This window comes from Rana temporaria, chromosome 4, assembly GCF_905171775.1.
Source record: "Rana temporaria chromosome 4, aRanTem1.1, whole genome shotgun sequence".
NCBI lineage: Eukaryota > Metazoa > Chordata > Amphibia > Anura > Ranidae > Rana > Rana temporaria.
This window is the reverse complement of record NC_053492.1, coordinates 384,974,821-384,999,020: the sequence shown is the minus strand read 5'-3', so window position 1 is coordinate 384,999,020 and position 24,200 is coordinate 384,974,821. Positions and strand designations below refer to the sequence as shown.

General features: G+C 42.9%; 2 protein-coding genes across 3 annotated transcripts in view; one reads left to right on the top strand and one right to left on the bottom strand.

Annotated features, from left to right (window-relative positions):
* ATL2 (atlastin GTPase 2) overlaps positions 1 to 1,196 on the top strand; it is a 127,410-nt gene extending 126,214 nt beyond the window's left edge. The window contains exon 13 of one of the 2 annotated variants that reach the window (XM_040351074.1): positions 14 to 1,196. In XM_040351074.1, the coding sequence (XP_040207008.1) occupies positions 14 to 133 (120 nt within the window). In that variant the 3' untranslated portion in view covers positions 134 to 1,196. The remainder of the gene's footprint in view (positions 1 to 13) is intronic. The other variant, XM_040351076.1, reaches the window with a different exon arrangement.
* A 5,062-nt stretch (positions 1,197 to 6,258) lies between these two features.
* EIF4A3 (eukaryotic translation initiation factor 4A3) lies at positions 6,259 to 23,778 on the bottom strand. The gene is made up of 12 exons (XM_040351072.1): positions 23,488 to 23,778; positions 17,112 to 17,184; positions 14,808 to 14,874; positions 13,982 to 14,044; positions 13,070 to 13,202; positions 12,891 to 12,971; positions 12,037 to 12,178; positions 11,096 to 11,234; positions 10,196 to 10,311; positions 8,660 to 8,767; positions 8,442 to 8,569; positions 6,259 to 6,489 (listed from the first exon to the last, which is right to left on the bottom strand). The coding sequence occupies exons 1-12, from the start codon at positions 23,660 to 23,662 to the stop codon at positions 6,473 to 6,475; spliced, it is 1,242 nt and encodes a 413-aa protein (XP_040207006.1). The 5' UTR covers positions 23,663 to 23,778; the 3' UTR covers positions 6,259 to 6,472.
* Between the last annotated feature and the right edge of the window lie 422 nt (positions 23,779 to 24,200).

The following is a 24,200-nucleotide window of genomic DNA, read 5'->3' as shown; positions in this document are numbered from 1 at the left end:
TTTTGTACACTAGGTGTTGAAGCCACTGAGTGATAACTTGATGGAAGATAACATAAGACAATCTGTGACAAACTCAATCAAAGCAGGTCTTACAGAGCAAATGACTCAAGCTTCCCGGATAAAGACAGACTGACAGTCCATTTCTCCAACTGCATCCTTTCCTGTCCTAAGCTTGTTTTGTACAATGACAACTCTAAACAGAAACCAAAGTTTACAGTTAGATGGAATAGAAACTGAATTGAAATGCTGCCACACATCTGTTCCCTATGGATTATCTATGTAGCTTTTTTTTTTTACATTTTTAGCCGTTATGGATGCTGCTTTGCCCTCTAGTGGCAAAAAGCTGTCAGTGCAGCAGTAGTGCTTCTGCACTATGACATCAGTTCATCTTACAACTTCGCTTTGTTCCAATCAGTTTGTCTCCCCTCGTCTAAGTACATGTAACCACAATGTTAAATTATGCTCTTCTAAAAGAATGAATGTAGTGTTCACTTATAAATTTTAATATTTATATTCCATATAGTTATGCTATTTATGATATATTGGGTTATAAAGCAATCTCCTGGTAAATTCACTGCCTTTGGTACATGTTCCCTTTTCACATACAGTATACATAGAAACCTTTGTAAAAACGAATGCCTTTTTTTTTTAAATCCAAGAACCTGCCATAACATAGAAGCATATCAGGGGAGATGGGCAGTGGATTTTGTTCCCCCCTATCTGTTCAGCCTTCATGTATATACTGTATGCCATTAATTTTATTGGGGGCGGGGGTAGGGCACAGTCCATCCAGAAGCATAGGCTACAGCTTTAGGAGCTCAGATCACGTGTACAGCATTTGTTATTTTCTATACAAATCAGATAGGGCATGTATATGATATATAAATAATATAAATACCAATTTTTGTATCAAGTTTTTGTAGTCCATGCCAAATCCCGGTTCTGTGGTAGGCTAAGTGAAGCCCCTGCTTGGGGACTGTTTGTGACTCATGTAAATGTGAATGCATCAACCAATCTCAAGTTTTGATATATTTGTGATATTTACCTGCCTTGAGCACTGCTGTCTCAGCCCAACGGTCGGAGAGAAAAAAAAAAAAAAGCATTTTTGTTGTGAAGCCTATTTGTCCTGTTTAAAAATTAAAGCGGTTTCCTGTAATTTATTTTCAGTATAATTAAAATCTGTTGTATATATGGCACAGCAAGCAACGGTCTGAGTTATTTTCCTCTTTTGACTATTATAACAAAACTGCAATTGTTGTTTAATGTAAACAGGTGTATGGGTTTGGATTTTATTGTGCCCACAGAAGTGTGCCCATTTAATAAAAGGGATGACATTTCAAAGTTCAGAAACGTACAAACAGCGTTCTTTTACTATGATAAAAAATGGGGCTAGAGTTTAAAAAAAAAAAAAAAAAAAAGTGGTCCATAACATGTAATTTACAGTACAATAATCTGGAGTATGTAACATAAGAGTGACAGCAGCTGTATTTAAAAGTACTGCACAACAAATGATGTGGTCCAGAGTATGTAACATACTGCACAGTATACAGAGGGAAAGCACAATATGAAATGAAGCCGTGTGTAATATACCAATATATTGTGTGCCCTGTACAGATGAGCTCACTTTATTATCTCCAGGACCAGCCACACCCGAGCTGTGACTTCTGAATCGAGCAGAATAGTGCTTAGTATAAGCCTTCTGTATAACGGTAATTAGACCAGAAGACCCCTTTCACACAGAGCCGCCCATATCGGCAGCGGTAAAACTCAGCTATTTTTACAGCCGACACTATGGGCGGATTTGCAGCACATTTTGGCCACTAGCAGGGTGCTTTTAACCCCCGCTAGATGCAGAGAAAGGGTTAAAAGCAGCGCATTGCAGGCGGTATAGCCGCGCTGTACCATTGATTTCAATGGGCAGCAGCGGTATACACACTGCCCCTTCACCGTTTTAAAGATGCGGCTAGCAGGACAATTTTTTTTACCGCCCTGCTAGCGCAACGCTCCAGTGTGAAAGCCCTCAGGCTTTCACACTGGAGACAATGGAGTAGCTGTTTGAGGGCGGATTGCAGGCGCCATTTTTAACTCCATCGCATCTGCAATACTAAATCTAAGCTATAATGCTTTGCACATTGCACTGCGAGTGTAACAGTTAAATGCGTACAGGCAGGTAGAGCGCCCCATTCCATGCCTTAACAGGCTGTACCCTCATCAACCAGTCATAGGTTTGGAAGGGGATTATTTCCAGTAGTGTTCGAGCCTCTTGTCAGGTTTATATTGCTCTGTTTTTGTGACATGAAGTAGAAAATGCACACAGGGGTTTATTTATTAAAGGCAAATCCACTTTGCACTACAAGTGCACTGAAACCGCAGTCGCTGTAGATCAGGAGACAAGCAAGGAAATAATTAAAAAAACAGCATTTTAGCTTGCACATGATTGGATAAAATCAGCAGAGCTTCCCCTAATTTCAGATCTAGAGACTGCACTTGCAGTAACAAAGTGGATTTGCTTTTGATAAATAACCCTCATAGTACAGAGACATAAGAAAGTGAAAGTCTCCCCAAAGTAAGGCGAAAAACACCTTCCACCAGTTTATCACCACCAAAATATATTCTCTGCCACAGTTCTGGTGACAAGCATAGCAGTGATATCTGTGGAGGCTGATCTCCTGCCTCTAAGGGAGAGAAAAACAAATTGCTAATTTTATTATCGTCATGCATGTCCAACCTTTGCACTTATGCATTATGATTTCCTATAGATTGAGATACTGGGGTAGATTTACTAAAACTGGAGTGCAAAATCTGGTGCAGCTCTGCATAGAAACCAATCAGGTTCTATTGTCAAAGCTGATTTGCTCCAATGCACAGCTGCACCAAATTCTGTACTCTCTGGTTTTAGTAAATCAACCCCAATGTGTGAACTAATTAATTTTAGTGTTATGTATTGGAAAACAACTTCTTGTAGTGAATGGACAATGCTGCCTCTGCTGCACTAAAAGTTCTTCCCTGCTGGACTACGGAACTCCTCATTTGTATTCATAACACCCCTATACAGGGAATTACTAAGAATGTAAACAAGGTGGTGTATAGTAATGAGAGGCGAGGTGCTGACATTACATAGTTCTGTAGTCCAGCAGCAGGGCGGACACCAACAGGGGATTTCAGTATAGCAGACGTGGCATTGTGTGCTCACTACAGGAAGTTATGGCACACTGAATTTCTGGAAGGACTTTGGGGGAAATGTGCATTTATTGCAGTAATGTATCAATTATTTGTGAGTTAAAATACTTCAGTATTCATGCATACAGTGAGGGGGAAAAAGTATATGATCCCCTGCTGATTTTCTACATTTGCCCACTAAAAAAATGATCAGTCTAATTTTAATAGGTAGGTTTATTTTAACAGTGAGAGAAAGAACAAAAATATCCAGAAATTAAATTTTTCAAGAAAAGTTATAAGTTGATTTGCATTTCAATGAGTGAAATAAGTATTTGATCCCATACCAAATCAGCAAGATTTGCCTCAGAGTTGACTTCTAAACAGGTAACGAGCTGAGATTAGGAGCACTTTCACACTGCCAGCGGGCCATTTTAGTGCCGCATTTCAGCAAATAGCGGGGTACTTTCTTCGGCTGCTAGCAGCGGTTAAAAGGGTTAAATGTGCTCGAAAAGCACTCCTGCCGATGTGCTTTGGCAGTAGAGCTGCACGATTAATCGCAATCTCTATTTCCATGGGCAGTGGAGGAACGGTGTAAACACTGCTCCAAAGATGCTGCTTGCAGGACTTTTTCTAACGTCCTGCAAACGCACTGCTCCAGTGTGAAAGCACTCATGCTTTCACATTGGGGCTGCAGGGGAGGCATTTTTCAGGCACTATTTTTAGCCCTTTAGCGCCTGAAAAACACCTTCAGTGTGAAAGGGTTCTTAAAGGGAATGCTTCCAATCACAGCTTTTACCTGTATAAAAAAAAGACACCTGTCCACAGAAGCAATCAGATTCCAATCTCTCCACTATGGCCAAAACCAAAGAGATATCCAAGGATGTCGGGGACAAGAAATTTTAGCCCTACACAAGGCTGTAATGGGCTACAAGACCATCACCAAGCAGCTTGATGAGAGGGTTACAACAGTTGGTGCAATTATTCGCAAATGGAAGAAACAAAATTACTGTCAATCTCCCTCAGTCTGGAGCTCCATGCAAGTCACCTCGTAGAGTTTGAATGATCACAAGAACAGTGAGGAATCATCCCAGAACTACACAGGAGAATCTTTTCAATAATTTCAAGGCAGCTGGGACCATAGTCACCAAGAAAACAATTGGTAACACTACGCCATGAAGGACTGAAATCCTGAAGCGCCTGCAAGGTCCCCCTGCTCAAGAAAGCACATAGGTCCGTCGGAAGTCTGATAATGAATATCTGAATGATTCAGAGGAGAATTAGGTAAAAGTCTTGTGGTCAGATGAGACCAAAATCAAGCTCTTTGGCATCAACCCAACTCGCCGTGTTTGGAAGAGGAGGAATGCTGCCTATGACCCCCAAGAACACCATCCCCACTGTCAAACATGAAAACCTTAAGCTTTGGGGGTGTTTTTCTGCTAAGGGGACAGGACAACTTCACTGCATCAAAAGGGACGATGAAGAGGTCCATGTACCATCAAATCATGGGCAAGAACCACCTTCCCTCAGCCAGGCCATTGAAAATGGGTCATGGATGTATTCCAGCATGACAATGACCCAAAACACACAGCCAAGGAAACAAAGGAGTGGCTCAAGAAGAAGCACATTAAGGTCCTGGAGTGGCCTAGCCAGTCTTCAGACCCTAAACCCATAGAAAATATGTGGAGGGAGCTGAATATTCGAGTTACCAAACATCAGCCTCAAAACCTTAAATGACTTGAAGAGGATCTGCAAAGAGGGTCAGTGGGAAAAAAATCCCTCAAAAGTGTGCAAACCTGATGGCCAACTACAAGAAACGTCTGACCTCTGATTGCCAACAAGGGTTTTGCCACCAAGTCATGTTTTGCAAAGGGGTCAAATACTTATTTCACTCATTAAAATGCAAATCAAATGTATACCTTTTTTGAAACGCGTTTTCTGAATTATTTTTGTTATTCTGTCTCTCATAGTTAAAATAAACCTACCATTAAAATTTTAGACTGATTGTTAGTGGTCAAACGTACAAAATCAGCAGATCAAATACTCCCTCCCCCCCTCACTGTAGATAAAACATGGTCATTCATTTAAATGATATTCAAAATACACATCTTGATACGATGCTAACCAAGCAAGTCTTTTTCCAGGGCCCTCTTGCCTTGGCGTGTGCGTTTTTTTTTTGCACAAAAACGCACGCGTTTGGTTCTAAGAATTCATTGCAATAATTGCATGTATTGTGCTGAATGTGTCACTTATGTTTTAGTGTTACATGCTCAGCCTCCTTGCATGTCCCCCTCAGATCTACAGTGACTGCCCTTCCAGTGCAATTTGCACTTGTAGTGCAAAGTGAATTTGCCTTTTGTAAATAACCCCCAATGTCTACAATCTCCCTTGTCGGCATGTTTGCCCGGTCTTCTGGGTTCAGCATCTTTGACCTCTTGCTTGACCAGTCTGGGGCGATACACATCCCCCATGCATGCTTAGGAGTCCATTCATCATGGCACAGGTGGTTGCACACTGAGCTGTGCATGTCCAGCTTAGTGTACATCCTTTGCAAGGAATTAAAGCCGTAGTGGGGGTTATTTACCAAAGGAAAATCCACTTGGAAGTGCAGTCGCTGTAAATCTGAGGGGTAGATCTAAAATGAGGGGAAGCTCTGCCGATTTTCGAATCCAATCACGTGCTTGCTGTTTATTCTCCTTGCATGTCCCCCTCGGATCTACAGCGACTGCACTTTTAGTGCAATTTCAAGTGAACTTTGCACTTGTGGTGCAAAGTGGATTTGCCTTTAGTAAATAACGCCTAGTAGATCTCTTCTGCAATTTAAAAAAAAAAAAAAAACATTTTCTGCTTTAATTTTTTTTGTACACTTCAGCATTACCTGAAAAATAGAATCCCTATATATAACAGACAATATTCTTGCCTGCAGTCAATGGTAAATGATGTCAGAAAACATACTGAAGTTTCACTCAACCTACAGTAGCCAAGATAATTTTGTATTTTTAATTTGGCAAATATTTTTCATAGACACTACAGTGCACTGAATACTTCCGAATCCATTAGAAAGGCTATATGTGGATTTTAAAACAAGTCAGAACAGAGACGACATGGGGGATTTGTATTTATTGAAAATTCACCAAATGCAATATTTACAATACTCTGCTTGCCTTGTGTAATGATTTGTTAAATAAAAGATAACATTAAAAAAAAGTCCACAATAAAAACTGTCTACAAAATATACCAGACTCAAAGTAAATGGTTATGTCTGATAGCGCTGTCCAATCCTCTTTAGTGCCATCCAGTCCTCTTACTTCACTCTTCAAATGAGATCAGCAACTGTTCAAAGAAAGAATGCAAAGTTACAATAACTATTCTACAAATCTGGTGAAACATTAGGATGCATGCTGTGCTAAAAAGGTGAGCAGTGCAACAATAATACCCAGGGCCAAGTAACTAGATATATTAAAAGGCAATAAGTTCTGTTCTTAACAGTAAATGTACAATTATATAACAGAAGAAACAGGCTCCCTTTGAGACGAATGCTTACATTTCTTTCATAGTATTAAAAAAGAAAAAACGCAAGTCCTAAACTGTTCTGGGTATACTTATCCAAGGCTGGCCCAAACAGACGTTCCCAATGAAAAGAAAAACCTGGCAACAGTTTCTTGCAGGGTAACTGCAGACCCTCATTTTAGCCAAAAAAATATTGTGCATGTGTATAGACAAAACAAGTCTCAAGCGTGGAATTTGCTGAATGGATCAGCAGCAAAATAAGAGCCCAAGGGAAATCTGCTAAAACTTCAGCCAACAGCCTCACTGCCAGTGGACTCCAACCTCTTGGACAAAATGCCTCATACCCTCCACCAGCTGTAGTGCAGTCCCCACCCGGGCAAAGGATGCCTTGAGCAAGGATTCCAGACAAATCAGTTGCAGCCTTAATGACCATTAGGCACTAGGAATGTAAGGCTCTTAAGCTATGAAATTGTGCATCCATCAAGGACATACTCCACTTCTTGGTAAACTTCTCCTCCATAAGGTAAAGCTAAGCAAATCTTTTTTCTGGAGCAACACTGTCAGGCCGAGTCTAATCTGTGCAACATCACCCCCTGAGAGGAGGGTGTAAAGCAGGGGTGCCCAACCAGAGCACTGCTGAGCTCTGATGAAGAGGCCTCTGCTGCCTTGAAACGTGTCAGCCGGCAGTGACATACCTCTTTCCCCCCTATCTGGGATTGCGGCTCGAGGGTTATCTATCATCATACCGTTGTTAAGCCTTTTATACTATCTCGTTTGTGAGTAGTTTTATTTTTATCTTACCCAATTATTAAACTGTCAAACGGTAATACACTAGGCTGGTGCGCCTTTCTTTTTCTTCTTTTTGTGCCCAACCAGTGGCCCGGGGGCCACATGTGGCCCGCGGAGCCCTCCAATGTGGCCCGCGACCTCTTGCTCTGGCAAGCCAAAACATAAGCCTGTATAGTGCTCCTGTCACAGGAAGAGTGATGCCAAATGCACTCTGCCTGGGGCAGCAACAGCTGGCGATAACTGAATGGAAGACCGCTTCGCTCATTGTGGCCCTTGACCGATTACCAAGTCGCTTAAGTGGCCCTTGCTCTTCAAAAGGTTGGGCATCCCTGGTGTAAAGGGAATGACTGGGAACCATGAACTGCCGTGGACCCTTCAAAGATGGAGACTCAGGAAGTGGCAATTTCAGACAGAAAACTCACTAAGGCCTTTTGCGGTCTGTTAAATTCTGAACTTGAGGTTCCTCGGGCACAGAGTCCTCAATTGAGGAGTCTTTCACCTCCCCCTCCTCTGCCCAATCACTTGTCTCTACCTTGTCTTCACACAACTCCTCCAACCAAGGAGAAGGGACAGAAGGAATACACCTCTATGCTTTTGACCATCTCACCCACACAGCTTACGCTCTATTCCGGTAAAACAGACATTTTTACTTTGTACATAATCCGTTGTCCTGAAAGTAGTTTAAATACCCGACAAGGGAAAGTGTTTAAAAACTGCAGGAGACCCCTAGACCCCCAGGGGGAACTGCACCAGGGGCATCTGTGAGCCCTGTCCCCTCTCTGCCATTTAGAAGACATACGACCTGCTGAACTAACAGGACCCGTGCCAGAACAAGCAGTCCCAATCAGCTGAGAGGACTGCAAGAAAGAGCGTACTGGTTACCCTAGGAGATCACCCAGCTGTCAGTGCCCTCCCTCCCCCTAACTGATGCACTCACATTACCTATAATAATAATATAAATATTAAGGATCCTGTATTGTACATACCATTCATGGGCATTTCATCAATCTGCGTAGAGTAGTACTGTTCAATATCTCTCAGAATACGAATATCATCATTCTTTACAAAGTTAATGGCCACACCTTTTCTACCATAACGTCCTGAACGACCAATCCTGTATTAAGATGATAAAAAAAACACAACTTGTTCAAACCTGTTCAACGTTGGATCAAGTCAAATGAAATGCAATTACACAAGAACCCACCTGTGGATATACAATTCTCTGTTATTGGGGAGGTCATAGTTAATGATTAGGGAAACTTGTGGCACATCCAGTCCTCTGGCCCACACATCAGTGGAAATAAGAACTCGACTGAAAAATAAAATAAAAAGTCAGTTTTCCAAAGAATACATCATCTCAAAGCAAAATTACATGAATGGAGGCAAATTACTACTTTAAATGATAAAAACGTACAGCTAATGAAGAATTGCATGCAAATTTAGCTGCTAAACGTCAGAAATCTGTGCAGACAGCAATCAGAGCTCTCTATGCCCCACTGAATACAGCACTTTGTGGGGGCTTTACTGGCTATACACCCCAGCCTGATTTTTATTAAGGAAGGCAGTCCAGTGCACCTAACACAGCAGTGCATAATGCAGAGCAAATAGCACAGTGGTTAATCCATCCACCTAGCAGCACTAGGGCCATCGGTTTGAATCCCAACGACAGCACAACCTGCCTGCATTTTCTCCCTGTGCGGGTTTCCTGCCACACTCCAAAAAACATGCTGGTAGGGTAATTGGATCCCGTCTAAGTTGGTGTATGTATGAATGAGTGAGTGAGAGTTAGGGACCTTAGATTGTAAGCTCCTTGAGATCAGTGTAAAGCTCTTCGTAAAATAGACAGCACTATATAGGTAACAAATATTTCATTATAAAATGAGACCCCAAGGACCCGGTCACATCTAGCGTTGGAATCGTCAAGATTCCAAATTGCACTGCAATGCTGGCAAAACACAGAGCACTTTGTGCCATTCATTTTTAATGGCATCAAAGCGCAGTGCGGCAATTACAACAAACCGCATCGCGTGAAGTTGGTTGCCCAAAAGAAGCACCACAGCAAAACCGCACCTCGTTTTTGGGCCATTCAAAATTAATATGGCACACAAACATGCGTGTTGCCAGCATTCCACCCACAATCCCTATCGCTAGATGTGAATCAACAAGCATTAGACAACCAATATGCCAGTGAATGCACTATAAATCTACATCAGCCAATTCCATGGACCGTCACAAAAGCAGAGGTTTCACATTCATACTTGCTGCAGCTGGCAGTTCCATTAGGAGAAAGAGGAGGGTAGGCGGGCAGCATAACGTAATGTCATCTGCTGCAGCAGGTAAGTCTTTGCCAATACTGGGAGGAGGGCTGGCACCTTGCCATTAGCAAGCCTTTCTCGAAAACATTAAGGTATGGTGGGAGTGGGCCACAGGGTCAGAAGAGGCTTGAGATAGGTGGCCTACGGGGGCACACCAGGGTTTGTAAATACATTTGTAAGGAACAGAGGGCTGAATGGAGGATCCTCTGGTCCTTCCTTGGGCAAGGCCGAGCCCATTTGCAAGCCATACCATGATCTCCTGGTGCCACTGAAAATTACATTGTATGCCCACCATAGTACCTGTGCTTTAGGTTGCCTATCCCTGCCTAAAAGCATGCATTAAATTGGCCATGTGCTACAACAGTCTTAACAGTGGGGGGGATTATGAACATGTTGAGGGGATTGTTAAATACTATAATACAAACCTTGCACCCGATCTGAATTCTTTCATAATGGACTCTCGCTCTTTCTGTGGCATGTCACCATGCATTGAAGACACTGTAAAGTTGGCTTCTCTCATTTTCTCTGTCAACCAATCTACCTAAATACAAAAGGTCATAAAAAAAAAAAAGAAAAAGGGTCAAAAGTCTATCTTAAAACAACCGCTTTACTGTATACATTTTTTTTTTTTTTTTTTAAGTGAGCCTGTTGGCGGAAAAAATAAAGAAAAATAAACAAAAAGCCAACCAAAAAGTTCCAGTAAAGGAAGAGGGGTTTTATGCACATGCTTTGCCCAATTTATAGGTTCATCATTCTACTGCACCATAAAGCCATCTGAATAATCTCTACTCTATAAAAGCGTGCCAGATTCCTACATGCCCCACTGTAGTTCCTCCTGCTGGCCTCTACATCACTACTATGCCCTATATCTTCAAGCTACGGCCCTCCAGTTGTTCAGGAACTACAATTCCCATCATGCCTAGTAATGTCTGTGAATGTCAGAGTTTTACAATGCCTCATGGGATGTGTAGTTCCGCAACAGCTGGAGGGCGTAGTTTGAGGATCCCTGCCCTATAGTAACATAAGAGCAGGTGGGAGAAATCACGTGGCACAGCGGAAGAGGCATTTGGCACTCCTGGAAGGATGAAGGCTGTGAAGTTGCCATGAGCAGATGCCAAATCAGGTACAAAAAAGAACCGTACTTTACAGTGCTTTGGTTTGATATGTTTTAGTAGTGGATGCATAAAAAAGGAGCAAAAGTAATACAATTCAGAAAGAAGACAAAGCAGCACATGGATGTAACACAAAACAGAGCTCACATGGGCTCTGCTGTTTGCTAGCTTTTTTTTTGCAGCATTAAAAATGAAAGACAAAAACCCACAAACCTTTCTTTTTGTATTGCAGAAGATCACAGCCTGCGTGATTGTAAGCGTATCATACAAATCACACAAAGTGTCAAACTTCCATTCTTCTCTCTCCACTGCTACGAAAAACTGCTTAATTCCTTCCAATGTCAACTCATCACTGAAAAACAGAAATATAAAATAAATCATATATAAAATACAGGAGGCTTAACCCTTTAACTGCCACATTCTTTTTTGCCTTTTTTTTTCTTCTACACAGGTTAAAATAATTTTGGGATTATAGACCTAAAGCGGAGTTCCACACACAAATTGAACTACTTCTTTTTGGATCCCCCCTCGGTGTCACATTTGGCACCTTTCAGGGGGGAGGAGCAGATACCTGTGTTATCTGGGAATTTGCTCCTATTTCCAGGCATAGATCGCCGCAGTATCCGCAGCAATCTATGCCATGTCCGGCCCCTCCTCCAGCTATCTTCTGGGAGACACACTGGTCCCAGAAGACATCAGTGAGGGGTTAAAGTCTGAACACAAAAGTTTTGACCGCTTTTAAATACTCTAATATTAAAAGCGGAGAAACATACATTTCCTCGCCTGCATCTACTTCCGAGTGCTGGTCTTCAGGCCTCTTGATTGGCCGGAGAGGGATGATGCAATAGTTGCATCCACACAGGAGTCAGTCATTCTGGCAGACTGGAATTGACTGTTATGCAAGCAGAGCTGTACAGCTCAGTTTACATCCCGGGAAACACAGAGCAGGCAAGTATTTTACTGCAGAAGAGACATTACATGTCTTTTGAATAAACAGCCTGCTGCTCGCAGTTTGTGGCAGTGTAACTTTAGTTCTGCTTTAAGCACCTTTCTTAAAACCCATATAACCTCTTCAGCTGCAGCCTAGGATAATGTAAAATAAAACACACAACTAGGAACAAAAGCTAGGTGCCTGTATAGCAAATAGTATTTACCGTTTCACCAGAATACGTATGGGATCAGTCATGAACTTATTGGTCATTTCCAGGATCTCATGTGGCAATGTAGCGCTGATCAGGCAAACCTGGGTGGCAGGAGGCAGGTATCTATATACATCATAAATCTGTTCCTTGAAACCTAGAAGATAACCACATCTGTAAGTTAATAAAATACAAAAAATAAAAAGCCAAAAAAGCAAAGGGTTGAGGAGAAGCAAAGCGTTAAAAAGTGTTACAAAACATGCATTGCAATCCAGCTTATGAAAAACCGGTTTTAAAAATAAACTACACAAAAGTATGTAAAAGTTCAGTTTAGCCAAACCAGCGTTTGACAAAAATAGGCTGCGCTTCTTAAATGTTTCAGTATGAAGCTTTGAGATACAAGTTTTGCAAACAGTCTCACAATGTGAGATTCTAATGCCAAATATACACCGTTTTATGTTGCTTAGCTATAAACAAGAACAATTGATCTCACTGAGCAACATTATAAGACAAGACTGCCCTATCCCTTCCGAGCTCCTCACCATACGCCACCATCAGTCCCATTTGTTGTCTTTACTTTTGGGTATCATACAACGAATCTCTCTGCATATAGAAAAGCCTTTCCCTTTTGTCTACAACTCAACTGTATTCAAATCAGCGATATTAGAAACAAATCTGATTTCTACATTGGTCTGTCAGATGCGTAGTCTCATTCTTTTAAGAAATAGCAATTACAAAATGTAAATACCAGGGCACATGATTTATTTAGAACTTTTTAGATCACGGCAAACCACACCCAATAACACATGATGTAAAATTACAAAAAACATCCCTCTAGTTAGGCGTTTCATAGAGCTTAAAAATGTTACCTTTATTAAGCATTTCATCAGCTTCATCCAAAACCAGCATTTTAATGGCACGTGTTCTTAAACTTCTGCGGCGAATCATATCTGTGCATAGCAACAATAAAGATTAACATACTAGCTATATAAAAAGGCAGATGTTTTAACTTTATCATAAGATAAATCAATTTTATTATAATCCTTACCAAAAACACGTCCAGGTGTTCCAGCAACAACATGCTGCCCATAATCCAGTTTTCGGATATCTTCACCAACATTGGTTCCACCAATACAAGAATGACACTGTACATTCATATAATCTCCCAAAGCAAGAAGCACCTATAAAAAGAAAAAAATTTAACAGTGATGCGAATATAAAAGCCCCAATGATGGTGCATTAAAATGTACTGTGCAGAAAACTTATTTTTTTCTAAAGTGTGGTTTACTTTGAATGGCAGCCACCTCCAGATCCTCTGTAGAGAGAAACCCCTTTCACATTGGAGGTGGTTTTCTGGTGTTTTAGCGCTAGAAATAGCACCTGTAAACCACGCCTCCCATTCATTTCAGCATGAACTTTTCTCACAGGCGCGGTGCTCTTGCGGGACATTAGGAAAAGTCCTGCAAGCAGCATCCTTGGGGCTGTTTGGGAGCACTGTATAAAGCATCCTGGAAAGCGCTTCGGAAGCACCAAAACACGGGCGCTTTTAAACCCTTTCTTCTGGCACTAGCGGGCGGGTTAAAAGCGACCCGATATTGGCCGAAAAGCGCAGCTTAAACAGCAGTAAAGCACCGCAAAACAAGCGGGGCCTTTAACGCTGGTGCTCGGGCGGCCCCAGTGTGAAAGGGGTCTTTAAAAGCCAGGGTGCATTAACCATCCAGTTTTCTGGTCACTAGCCCTGGCCACACCCCTTCCATTACTATTTGTTAATGAAGCTACCAGGTTCAGAGCTTGCATCTTAGGTTTTAGAGGTGCAATTATGCTATACAGGGGAACACCTAGTGGCAGCTGCTATTCAAAGCAAAAAAAAAAAAAAAAAAAAAAAAAAAAAAAAAAAGATTCCCCACAGGTTCATTTCAAGCATTTGTGTATGATACAAGTGAAAAACCTGTTCCCCTACCTTCTGAATCTGTCCTGCCAATTCTCTGGTTGGTGCCAGGATTAAAGCCTGTGTCTCACGAACCTAGAAAAGAAAAGTAAAAATTGACTTTCAACTGTTGGAAAAAAATGCATTTAATTTTTTTTTTTTTTTAAAGCCTTTAGTACATTAACCAGAGTCTAAGGAAGATACATAAACTATCAGCGGAAGTTCCACTTTTGGATGGAACTCAGCTTTAACCCCTTGATCACCCCCTAGTGTTAACCCCTTCCCTGCCAGTGACATTTATACAGTGATCAGTGCATTTTAATAGCACCGATCACTGTATTGGTGTCACTGGTCACCAAAAAATGTCACTTAAGGTCAGATTTGCAGTGCCGCTAAAAATAAATCGCTGATCTCCGTCATACTAGTAAAAACAAAATTACCCTTAATGAGATTATTTTTTGCAAAAATATGTAGCAGAATACTACAGAATTGGCCCAAACTGATAAATACATTTGTTTCTTAATATATTTTTTTAAATTTGTATTATAGCAGAAAGTAAAAAATATTGTCTTGTTTATTGCGCAAAAAAATAACCACCACAGAAATACCAAATACCACCAAACAAAAGCTCCATTTGTGGGAATAAAGGACATAAATTTTGTTTGGATACAACGCACGGCCGCGCAATTCTCAATTAAAACGGCGCAGTGCCGTATCACAAAAAATTGCCTGGTCACTAAGAGGGAAAATCCTTCCGAGGCTGAAGTGGTTAAATGTGGACACTTTGCTTTGGATAATACAAAACATGCTAGAGAAAAAAGTAATCTAATGAACCCAAAATATAGCAAGGTAGAACTACCTGAATATCTAAACACTGAAGAACAGACACACAAAACGTTGCTGTTTTTCCTGTACCGGACTGTGACCTGAAAGACAAAATACAGACATTTAATCAAAAGAAGCAGAAGTCAAATAAAAACATGCGATATTCATTATTTGGAAACCAAAGAGCAAACCCACAATAGTGAAGAGCACAGAAAGAGATCCAGGAGCCAATTTGCAGAATTCTGGAGGCTGCCAGTATCAGACTTAAAGCGGAGCTCCACCCAAAAATGGAACTTCTGCTTTTCGGAATCCTCCATGCCTCCGGTGTCACATTTGGCACCTTTCAGGAGGGAGAAGTGAGCAGATACCGGTGTAATACAGGCATTTGCTCCCACTTTTGGGCATAGGTCGCTGCGGTGACCTAAGCCACGTCCAGCACCTTCTTCACCCACCCACCACTGTCTTCTGGGAGACACACAGGACAGCAGGAAACCGTAGTATCGAGCAGCTCGACTCGCGCATGCGCAATAGGGAACCAGAAAGTGAAGCCGCAGGGCTTCATTTCCTGATTCCTTAATTGAAGATGGCGGCGGCAGCACCCGAGCATCAAGGGACAGATTGGCTTTGGGTGCCGACATTGCGGCGCCCAGGATAGGTAAGAATCCATATATTAAAAGTCAGCAGCTGCAGTATTTGTAGCGGCTGACTTAATTATTTTTTTTCGGCGGAACTCCGCTTTAAAGTGATGGTAAAGGCAGAAACAAAAAAAGCCTTGTGTGCAGCAGCCCCCCAATACTTACCTGAGCTCAATATCTGTCAAGCGATGTGCACAAGTGTCTCGGCCCCTCGTGATTGTCTGAGACACAGCAGCGGCGTCATTGGATAACCGACGGCAGCAGGAGACAATCAGGGGAGAGAGGGGAGGCAGGGTCGAAATGCAGTTCCATGTCTGAATGGACACAGAGAGCCGTGACTCAGCTCGGGTGCCCCCATAGTAAGCTTCTTGCTGTGTGTGCACGCAACAGAAGAGACTTTACAGTCAATTTAAAAAATTAGATTTTTTTTTAAATCATACATCCTAGGTGGATGCATTGATCCGATGCTGCATCTGTCCCCCAAGGCTGAGAATTGAGCGATCAAAAACCGATGATTGTTCAGTTCTCCCTGCCGCTCTAAGCAGAATAACCGTTGGGCTCAGTTCATACTAGATGCCGATGCGGCTCCAGCAGGGGTCCTGTGTGTTCTGGTTCACCGTTTAAGGTCAGATTTCAGCCCAAATTTTGGGCTGAATTCAGACTTGAAATGAACTAAAAGACGCAAAGGGCTCCTGTGCAAATTCGCACCGGAGCCGCATCGGAGATATGTGAACCGGCTCCATAGAGAGCCAGTCAAATTCTCCCGCCATTGCAAATTGGATGCAGTGATCCCACATCCAATTCGCAATAGTGTGAAGCCTCAGTCACCGCTCTCTGTTCTGCACCCCACCCCAGCGCTCACTGGAGTGCTGGGCTGTGGAGGGGGCAGGTATGGCAATGTAAAACATAAAAAATAAGTGCCTGCATCGTTTAAAATCCAGTTTCACCCTGCTCTGCACATGCTCAGTTGCATTTTAGGGACTACAGAATCTGTAGAGGCCGATCTGCTAACAGCCTTAAAGTGGAATTAAACCCTCTTATCTTGTACAGCCAAGGAAGCTGCTTCTGTTTGATCTGCAGTTGCCATGGTGCTATACATCTGATCAGTTATAACACCAGCCATTTGATGATTTGACAGTTTAGTTGAGGAAACAAGCAAGTGTGACAGTTCGCAATGCAATCGATGGGTTTAGTTACGCTTTATGATTTACTGCTGTTCAGTGGCTCTGAGCTTCAGCAAAAAGAAACAGGAGCAATGAATAAAGGCAATTTACAGCACATGGTAGCTTAATTATTGACGTGGAATGTATGTTCCTTGCTAAAGAACATTTTTTATCAAGTTGTTATGGGTAAAGTGCTGCTTTAAAGAATGTATTTAACCAATCATTACATTAAACTTACATAGGATTTCCAAGATTACATTAAAAAGGGGGCTAAAGTGGTTTTATCTCAAAGTTCAAGTGTAAATTCACACTATATGTCCCAAGCATTAGGACATTTGGGAGGACAATCTCTCCACCTACACAACTTATAAGGGATTGGGGTCCTATAAATATTATTGGAAGTTATCCTGTCATAGTAACCTTTTAGGAGAATAAAAGCACTTAAGATATAAGTGTTATGCGACCCTAAACGGCGCATAACAACATTCTTCCCATATGTATCACTAGACAAAAAGAAAATAGATGAAGTCTGTCACTTACTGTGCTATTACATCTCTTCCTTTGATAATCTGCTTGATTGCTCTTTGTTGGATAGCGGATGGTTTCTCAAACCCTGAAAAAAAATTTAATTATTATCATTCTAACAATGAACATAGGAAACAAGGTTTCAAAATATTTCAGCAATTAAAAAACTTTATTGAACATGTGAAAACATAAGGCTACTCAGAGGGCCAGTTTACACATTTGTATATAGAGTTTGTAATCTCTTCTTATGATTGATGCTAGTCAAGATAGACCATCACGTATATCTCATATTTCCTGTGAAGTGATTGTAGAAGTTAGGAATAAACTTTTGCATTGCCAAGTGTGCAAAAGCATGCTTACCATTTAAAATTAAAACAATGCCAACTAGGTGAGGTAATAATGCAGCAGTGTGGGAATATCAAATCACATGAATAAGTTACCTAGAAAACCTTGTTCTATGGGCCTTTCATTTGAATCTGTGTTGATCTGTGCTGGTCAACACAGATGATATGAATATACCTAAAGGAAACCATTCACTTTTTTTTTTACCAAAGCTCCTAAACTCAACTCCATAAAGCCTATGTCCATGTACACATTAGGCATTTATCAGAGTTTAGGAGCTGCTGCATTGAGTCAAGGTTAAACCTCCTCTTCTGAACGCGGAGGGATTGTGTTAAGGATAAAAAAGGTTTGACAGCAAGCCGAGGGAAAATGTAAAACGCTGCAAAAACTTGCCATGCTTTCCCACAGCCACAGTAAATGTAGGCCAGTGTACAGGAAGCCCAAGGACACCCTGCATAGTGGTAAAAACGGACAGGGGTTTTGGCTGGACTTGCAGTTTTAAGATATCCCATCAGTCTCACACCTGAAGTTCCCTGCAACAGAACATCCTTAAAGCGGTGGTTCACCCTAATGAAACATTTTTTTTTTATAGCATTAAATTAGGCATAGTAGCACAAGCTACAGTATGCCTGTATTGATTTTTTTAGCCCGGTACTCACTGTGCAATCCTCTATAGAAGATTCCGACTCCCCGCGGGGATTGGGCGTTCCTATCAAGAGGGAGGATGATTGACGGCCGGCTATGGCACGTCACGCTTCTCCGGAAATAGCCGAAATAGGACTTGGCGCTTCACGGCGCCTGCGCATAGTCTGTGCGCAGGCGCCGTATAGCGCCGAGACCTGTTCCGGCTATCTTCATAGCTTCATACGGACATCCTTTACTGATGTTGGCTTGTAGTTCTTAACCACTTCAATACCAGGCACTTACATCCCCCTTCCTGCCCAAGCCAATTTTCAGCTTTCTGCGCTGTCGCTGTTCAAATGACAATTGCGCGGTCATGCTACACTGTACCCAAACAAATTTATCGTTTTGTTCCCACAAGTAGAGCTTTCTTTTGGTGGTATTTTATTTTTTGCTAAAACGTTTTTGTTTCCGTTATAACATTTTGTAAATAAGTACGTTTTCTCCTTCACCGATGGGAATTGATAAGGCAGCACTGATACATGGCACCGATATGCATCCCTGGTGGCACTGGTAGGCATTTCCCTGGTGGTATGCTGGTGGTCCTGGGTGGGGGCTGTGCTGATAAACACTCGGCACAGACCCCCTCCCATCAGAACAGCAGCCCCGTCACCTCCCCATCAGGAGATCGGCTCTCCTCTACTCGCATCTGTCAAACGCGAGTGAGCAAAAGCCGATCAACGGCTCTTCCTGTTTACATTGTGATCAGCAGTGATTGGACACTGCTGATCACGTGGTAAAGAGCCTCCGTCGGAGGCTGTTTAACCAAGATCAGTGTAGCGGTGTGTCAGACTGACACACCGCACCACCGATCACCGCGATGCGTGCGGCGGCTGTTATCCTGCTGGACGTCATTTTGCTATATGCCGGGCGAGAAGTGGTTAAGGAACTACCAGGGCGCTGTTGAGCACTGTTGCATTTCCCTCCTTCCTGTCAGTGTGAAACTGCCTAGCTGTACAATGTATAGACTCACACAGGAGACCTGCATGGCACCAGTGATCTGCTGATCATTGTTGCAATGCTTTTTAGGCTCCTAAAAAAATAAAAATAAAAAAAGTGCATTTATTTTTTAAGGTGAACAAAATGTGGCTCTGCTATTGCACAGAGCTATTTTTTTAGTCCACAATAACTCATACCTATTTTTTGCACTACAAACAAAAAAAGACCAACAATTTAGAAAAAAAAATCCTTTTTTTTTTTTTACTTTCTGCTATAAAACATACCCAATAATAATAAAAACAAAATGAAATCAAAATGTCATTTTAGGCCAAAATATATTCCGCTACATATTTTTGGTAAAAATAATTCCAATGAGTGTATATTGATTGGTTTGTGCAAAAGTTAGTCTACAAACAAGGGCATATTTTTAGGGAACATTTATTTATTTAACTTTTTACTAGTAAAAGCGACAATCAACAATTTTTAGCGGGACTGCGACATTGCAACGGGCAAATCGAACACCTGACACTTTGGGGACAAGCGACATTATTACAGTGATCAGTGCTAAAACAATAAAATGCACTGTTACTGTACTAATGGCACTGGCATGGAAAGGGTTAACATCAGGGGAAATCAAAAGATAAGTGTGTCCCTAGGAGGTGCTAACTGTGGGGGATGCGCTTTAACTAAAGGAGAACAGATCTGTGTTTCTGCTTGGCAGAAACACAAGATCTCAATTTTTCCCCTCTGGTAGAACAGCGATCTGCCTTGTCTACATAGGCAAACCACCATTCTGCCTCTCCACAGAATGATTGGCGGGTCCCGGAAGACATTGCGTCCACGGAACCCACCGATAAGCTCTTGCCGTGTCCAATCACAGGGGGAACAAGGCTTCGACAGGGCACACTCACCCCGGAGCCGAAGAAACCACTTACGCTTAAGGGCTGCCCTGCCACAGTAACCACTTACGGACCCACCAACCGTGGATAAACATATCAAATTTGATGTTAATCACCGTTATGGCAGTAGATGGCTTTATATTTTTATTCACGGTCCTCTTTCACATAAAAGTGGTCCCAGCAGCGGATTTGCCACGGGATCACTTTTATATGTGCGGCAGGAGGGTTAACCCCCCTTCTGGACATCTGTCACTTACCGGAGCCGTTGGAAGTGACGGAAACTATACGATCGATGTATGGGCAGGACGGCAAGTGAGGGCGTGATGGCCCCCACTCGACTCTCTGCCCTTGGAAGACCAGAGCAAGCAATGTCAAACGTCACTTCCACCCTCTGGCCTTAAAAGGGATTACCAGGAATGTTTACATATAAAGTGATCCAAAATTGTATTTTATTTTTTAAAAGGGACAATGTCAAAATAAAAAATAAAGTAAAATAAGAAAGAATTTTTTATTTTATTTTTAAAAAGCGTACCGTCCCTCCGTGCCCACATATGTAAACAGTGTTCAAACCACACATGTGAGGCATCGCTGTGATCCTTCGAATGAGAGAAATAATTCTAGCTCAAGACCTTCTTTAACTCAAAACTAGTAACCTGTTGAAAGTTTTAAGTCACCTATTGCGATTTTTAAAGCGGTTGTACACCCTCATTTGTTTTTTTTCTATACCTGAAAAGTAAAAGCCATAATGAGCTAGTATGCACCGCTCATTATGAAATGCTTACCTTAAAACGAGGTGTAGGGAACTTACCTGGTCCACGCTGAGCGAGATGTCATCTTGCTCCGGCGTGTTTTCCGGGTATCGCCGCTCCAGCGCTGTGATTGGCTGGAGTGGCGATGTCGTCACTCCCGCGCATGCGCGCGGGAGATTTCATTCCGGCAAGGGCCGGCGGCGGTCGTCCCTTTAGCCGAAGATATTCCCCTCGCAATGCGCCGCATGCGCAAGGGGGTATCTCCTAAACCGTAGAGGCTTAGGAGATATTCTCTATACCTACAGGTAAGCCTTATTATAGGCTTACCTGTAGGTAAAAGTTAAAAAAAAATAAAAAATAAAAAAAGAAGAGTATACAACCCCTTTAAGTGCCAACATGTGTCGCCATTCCATGAGCGGGCGAAATTTTGAATCATGACATGATAGGTATCAATTTACTCAGCGTAACATTATCTTTCACATTATAGAAAAAAGTTGGGCTAACTTTACTGTTTTCTTATTTAATAAAAAAAAAAGTGTATTTAAAAAAAAAAAAAGAAAATCCTTTTTTTTCTCCACAAATAAGAGCTTTCTTTTGGTGGCATTTGATCACCTCTGCCATTTTTTATTTTTTGCGCTATAAACAAAAATAGAGCGACAATTTTGGTTAATAGGGGGTAATCAAGGGGTTAAATGTGTTCCCTGGGAGCGATTTCTACTGTGGGGGGAGGGAACCAATCGGTGTCCCTATGTACAAGGGACACACTATCCGTTTCCTCTCTCTGACAGGACGTAAATCTCTGTTTACACACAGAGACCCATGTCCCTGGCTCTGTAAGTACCAATCACGGGTACCAGGGACGCCCTCCTGGCAATTGAGCGCCGTGCTGTAGACGTCTTTTGTCTATAGCGCGGGCGCGAAGTGGTTAAGTAGTATTCAAGCAAAAAATAAAATAAAAAATTATAACCTGTAAACAAGTGTCAGAAATCGGCTCGGTCCTTAACCACTTTAATACCAGGCACATTCACCCCTTCCTGCCCAAGCCAATTTTCAACTTTCTGCGCTGTCGCTATTTAGATGACAACTGCGCGGTCTTTCTACGCTGTACCCAAACTACATTTTTATCATTTTGTTCCCACAAATAGATCTTTCTTTTGGTGGTATTTGATCTCCTCAGGTTTTTAATTTTTGCTATACAATTAAAAAAAGACAGAAAATTTTGAAAAAAATAAGTTTTTCCTATTTTCTGTTATAACATTTTGTAAATAAGTAAGTTTTCTCCTTCACTGATGGGCACTGATAAGGTGGCGCCACTGAGGGGCACTCATGGGTGGCACTCATGGGTGGCACTGAGGGGCACTGACATGCGGCACTGATGGGTATCCCTAGTGGCACTGGCAGGGATTTTGGGTGGGCACTGGCATGGATTTTGAATGGGCACTGGTCAGCAGCTGCCTTGGCACAGATTGGCATTCCCTGGTGGTCTAGGGAGCATACCTGGTGGGCCAGTGTGGATGCCCATCCCTGGTGGTCCTGGGCCACATGCTGGTGGTCCTGTGTGGTGATATGAGGAGGGGAGGGGGGGGGGGCTGCGCTGATAAACAATCAGCACATACCCTCCCGTCAGGAGAGCAGCCGATCGGCTCTCCTCTACTGGCGTCTGTCAGACACGATTGAGGAAAAGCCGATCAGCGTCTCTTCCTGTTTACATTGTAATCAGCCGTTATTGGACACGGCCGTTCACGTGGTAAAGAGTCTCCGCGGAGGATCTTTACCTAGATCGGTGTAGCAGTGTGTCAGACTGACACACCGCACCACCGATTGCCGCGATGCGTGCCCCCCAGGCGCGTGGCAGCTGTTCTCCTGCAGGACGTCAATAGACGTCCCAGTCAGGATAACGAAACCACTTCCCGGACATCAATTTACTACTGACCGGGCGGGAAGTGGTTAAAGCGGAGTTTCACCCATTTAAAAGTCAGCCGCTACAAAAAGTGTAGCTGCTGACTTATAACAGACACTCACCTGTCCAGCAATGCGGGCGTACGAAGCCCCGCTCCTCTCCACGGCACCAACATTCTAACCGCGGGTGCCTGGCTGTGGCGACACTGCGCGCTGTGAATGGTCGGGCAATCTTCTAGGGATCTGTGATGTGTCCCAGAAGATTGCAGGGAGGGAGGAGAGGTGATCTTCCTTCCGGCACTGTGGAGTCCCAGGAGGAAGTGGGAGCAGGGCGCCTCTAAAAAGAGGGTTTCCGCTCCCCACCCCAAAAAAAATGACATGCCAAATGTAGCATGCCGGGGGTCACCATTACTTAAAGCGGAAGTTTCATTTTCGGGTGGAACTCTGCTTTAAGTCTTATGATCGGATATCGTACGAGAAAACCTTTTGTGCTTGTCCAATCAGATGATCTGTTGTGATCGGCTCTCAAAAGCTATGTACGAACAATCAGATTATTGGACGATCGGCTCTAAATTAATATTTTCCATATGATTTTCTGATTGTGTGTACAGGCCATACAAGTGGGGATTTTCCTCACCTTCACAAGCAGTGAAATCCTAATATCAGGGACACAGCAAATATAAACTACAGCAAGCTTAACCCTCCCTAACCCGAGAAACGTGTTGGGAAGCCATACTATGTGCTCCATGAATACAGGAAATAGCAGAACACAAGTGGGATCATCTCCCTCGTAGTCTACGAAGAAAGACGCGCACACACAACCACGTGCACTAGAACTACAGACGCCACGGCCATAGAATGCAGTCCCCTCCCGCCTCTCACCATAGGCATAGATGCCCCGCAGCAGGTCCTCCCGAAGCCCCATGGTATCGAAGGTGGGAGTCACATCCACCTCCTCGCTGGTCTCAAACTCCACTTTCGTCATGTCTTCGTCCCTCATAAGCCTCTTCCGACTTGACCCGCTGGTCACCCCAACAGCTACCGCGGCGCTCGCCATTCTTCCTCACACACAGGCCCGATACCAGCAAGACTGAAACGTGCCGTAAACCGACAGCGCGCCCCAAACCCAATCCTTTTCCCAGCAGCCACCAGCACGTACAGACGGAGAACGTACACGTCAGCACGTACACGTAACCGCGCTCGCCGAAACAACGCGAGAACGGCGGAGGTCATTTGGCGCCATTTTAGGTCGCTGCCCGGCTTCTGCTGTTGTTATGTCTGGGGAGAAGTGCGCAGTTTGGTTGGTTGAAACGCAGCACGTGCATCAAATGTGTTCTGTTTCTGCCTGTGGGTTGGGTAGCTAATGGTTAACATTACTAGGGGGGTTCACTGAGAAGGTTTCCCCTCACTTCCTGGTTTAGAGACAGAACAGGAAATCACTTGGAGAAGAGGAGACATGTATATATGAGCAGTGTTACCAACATGGGGTGTTCCAGTCAATTAGATTTAAAGTAAGGTGACCAGATTTTTAAAATGAAATCTGGGGACATATTTTTTTTTTTACTAGTAATGGCACCAATCAGCAACTCTCTGCC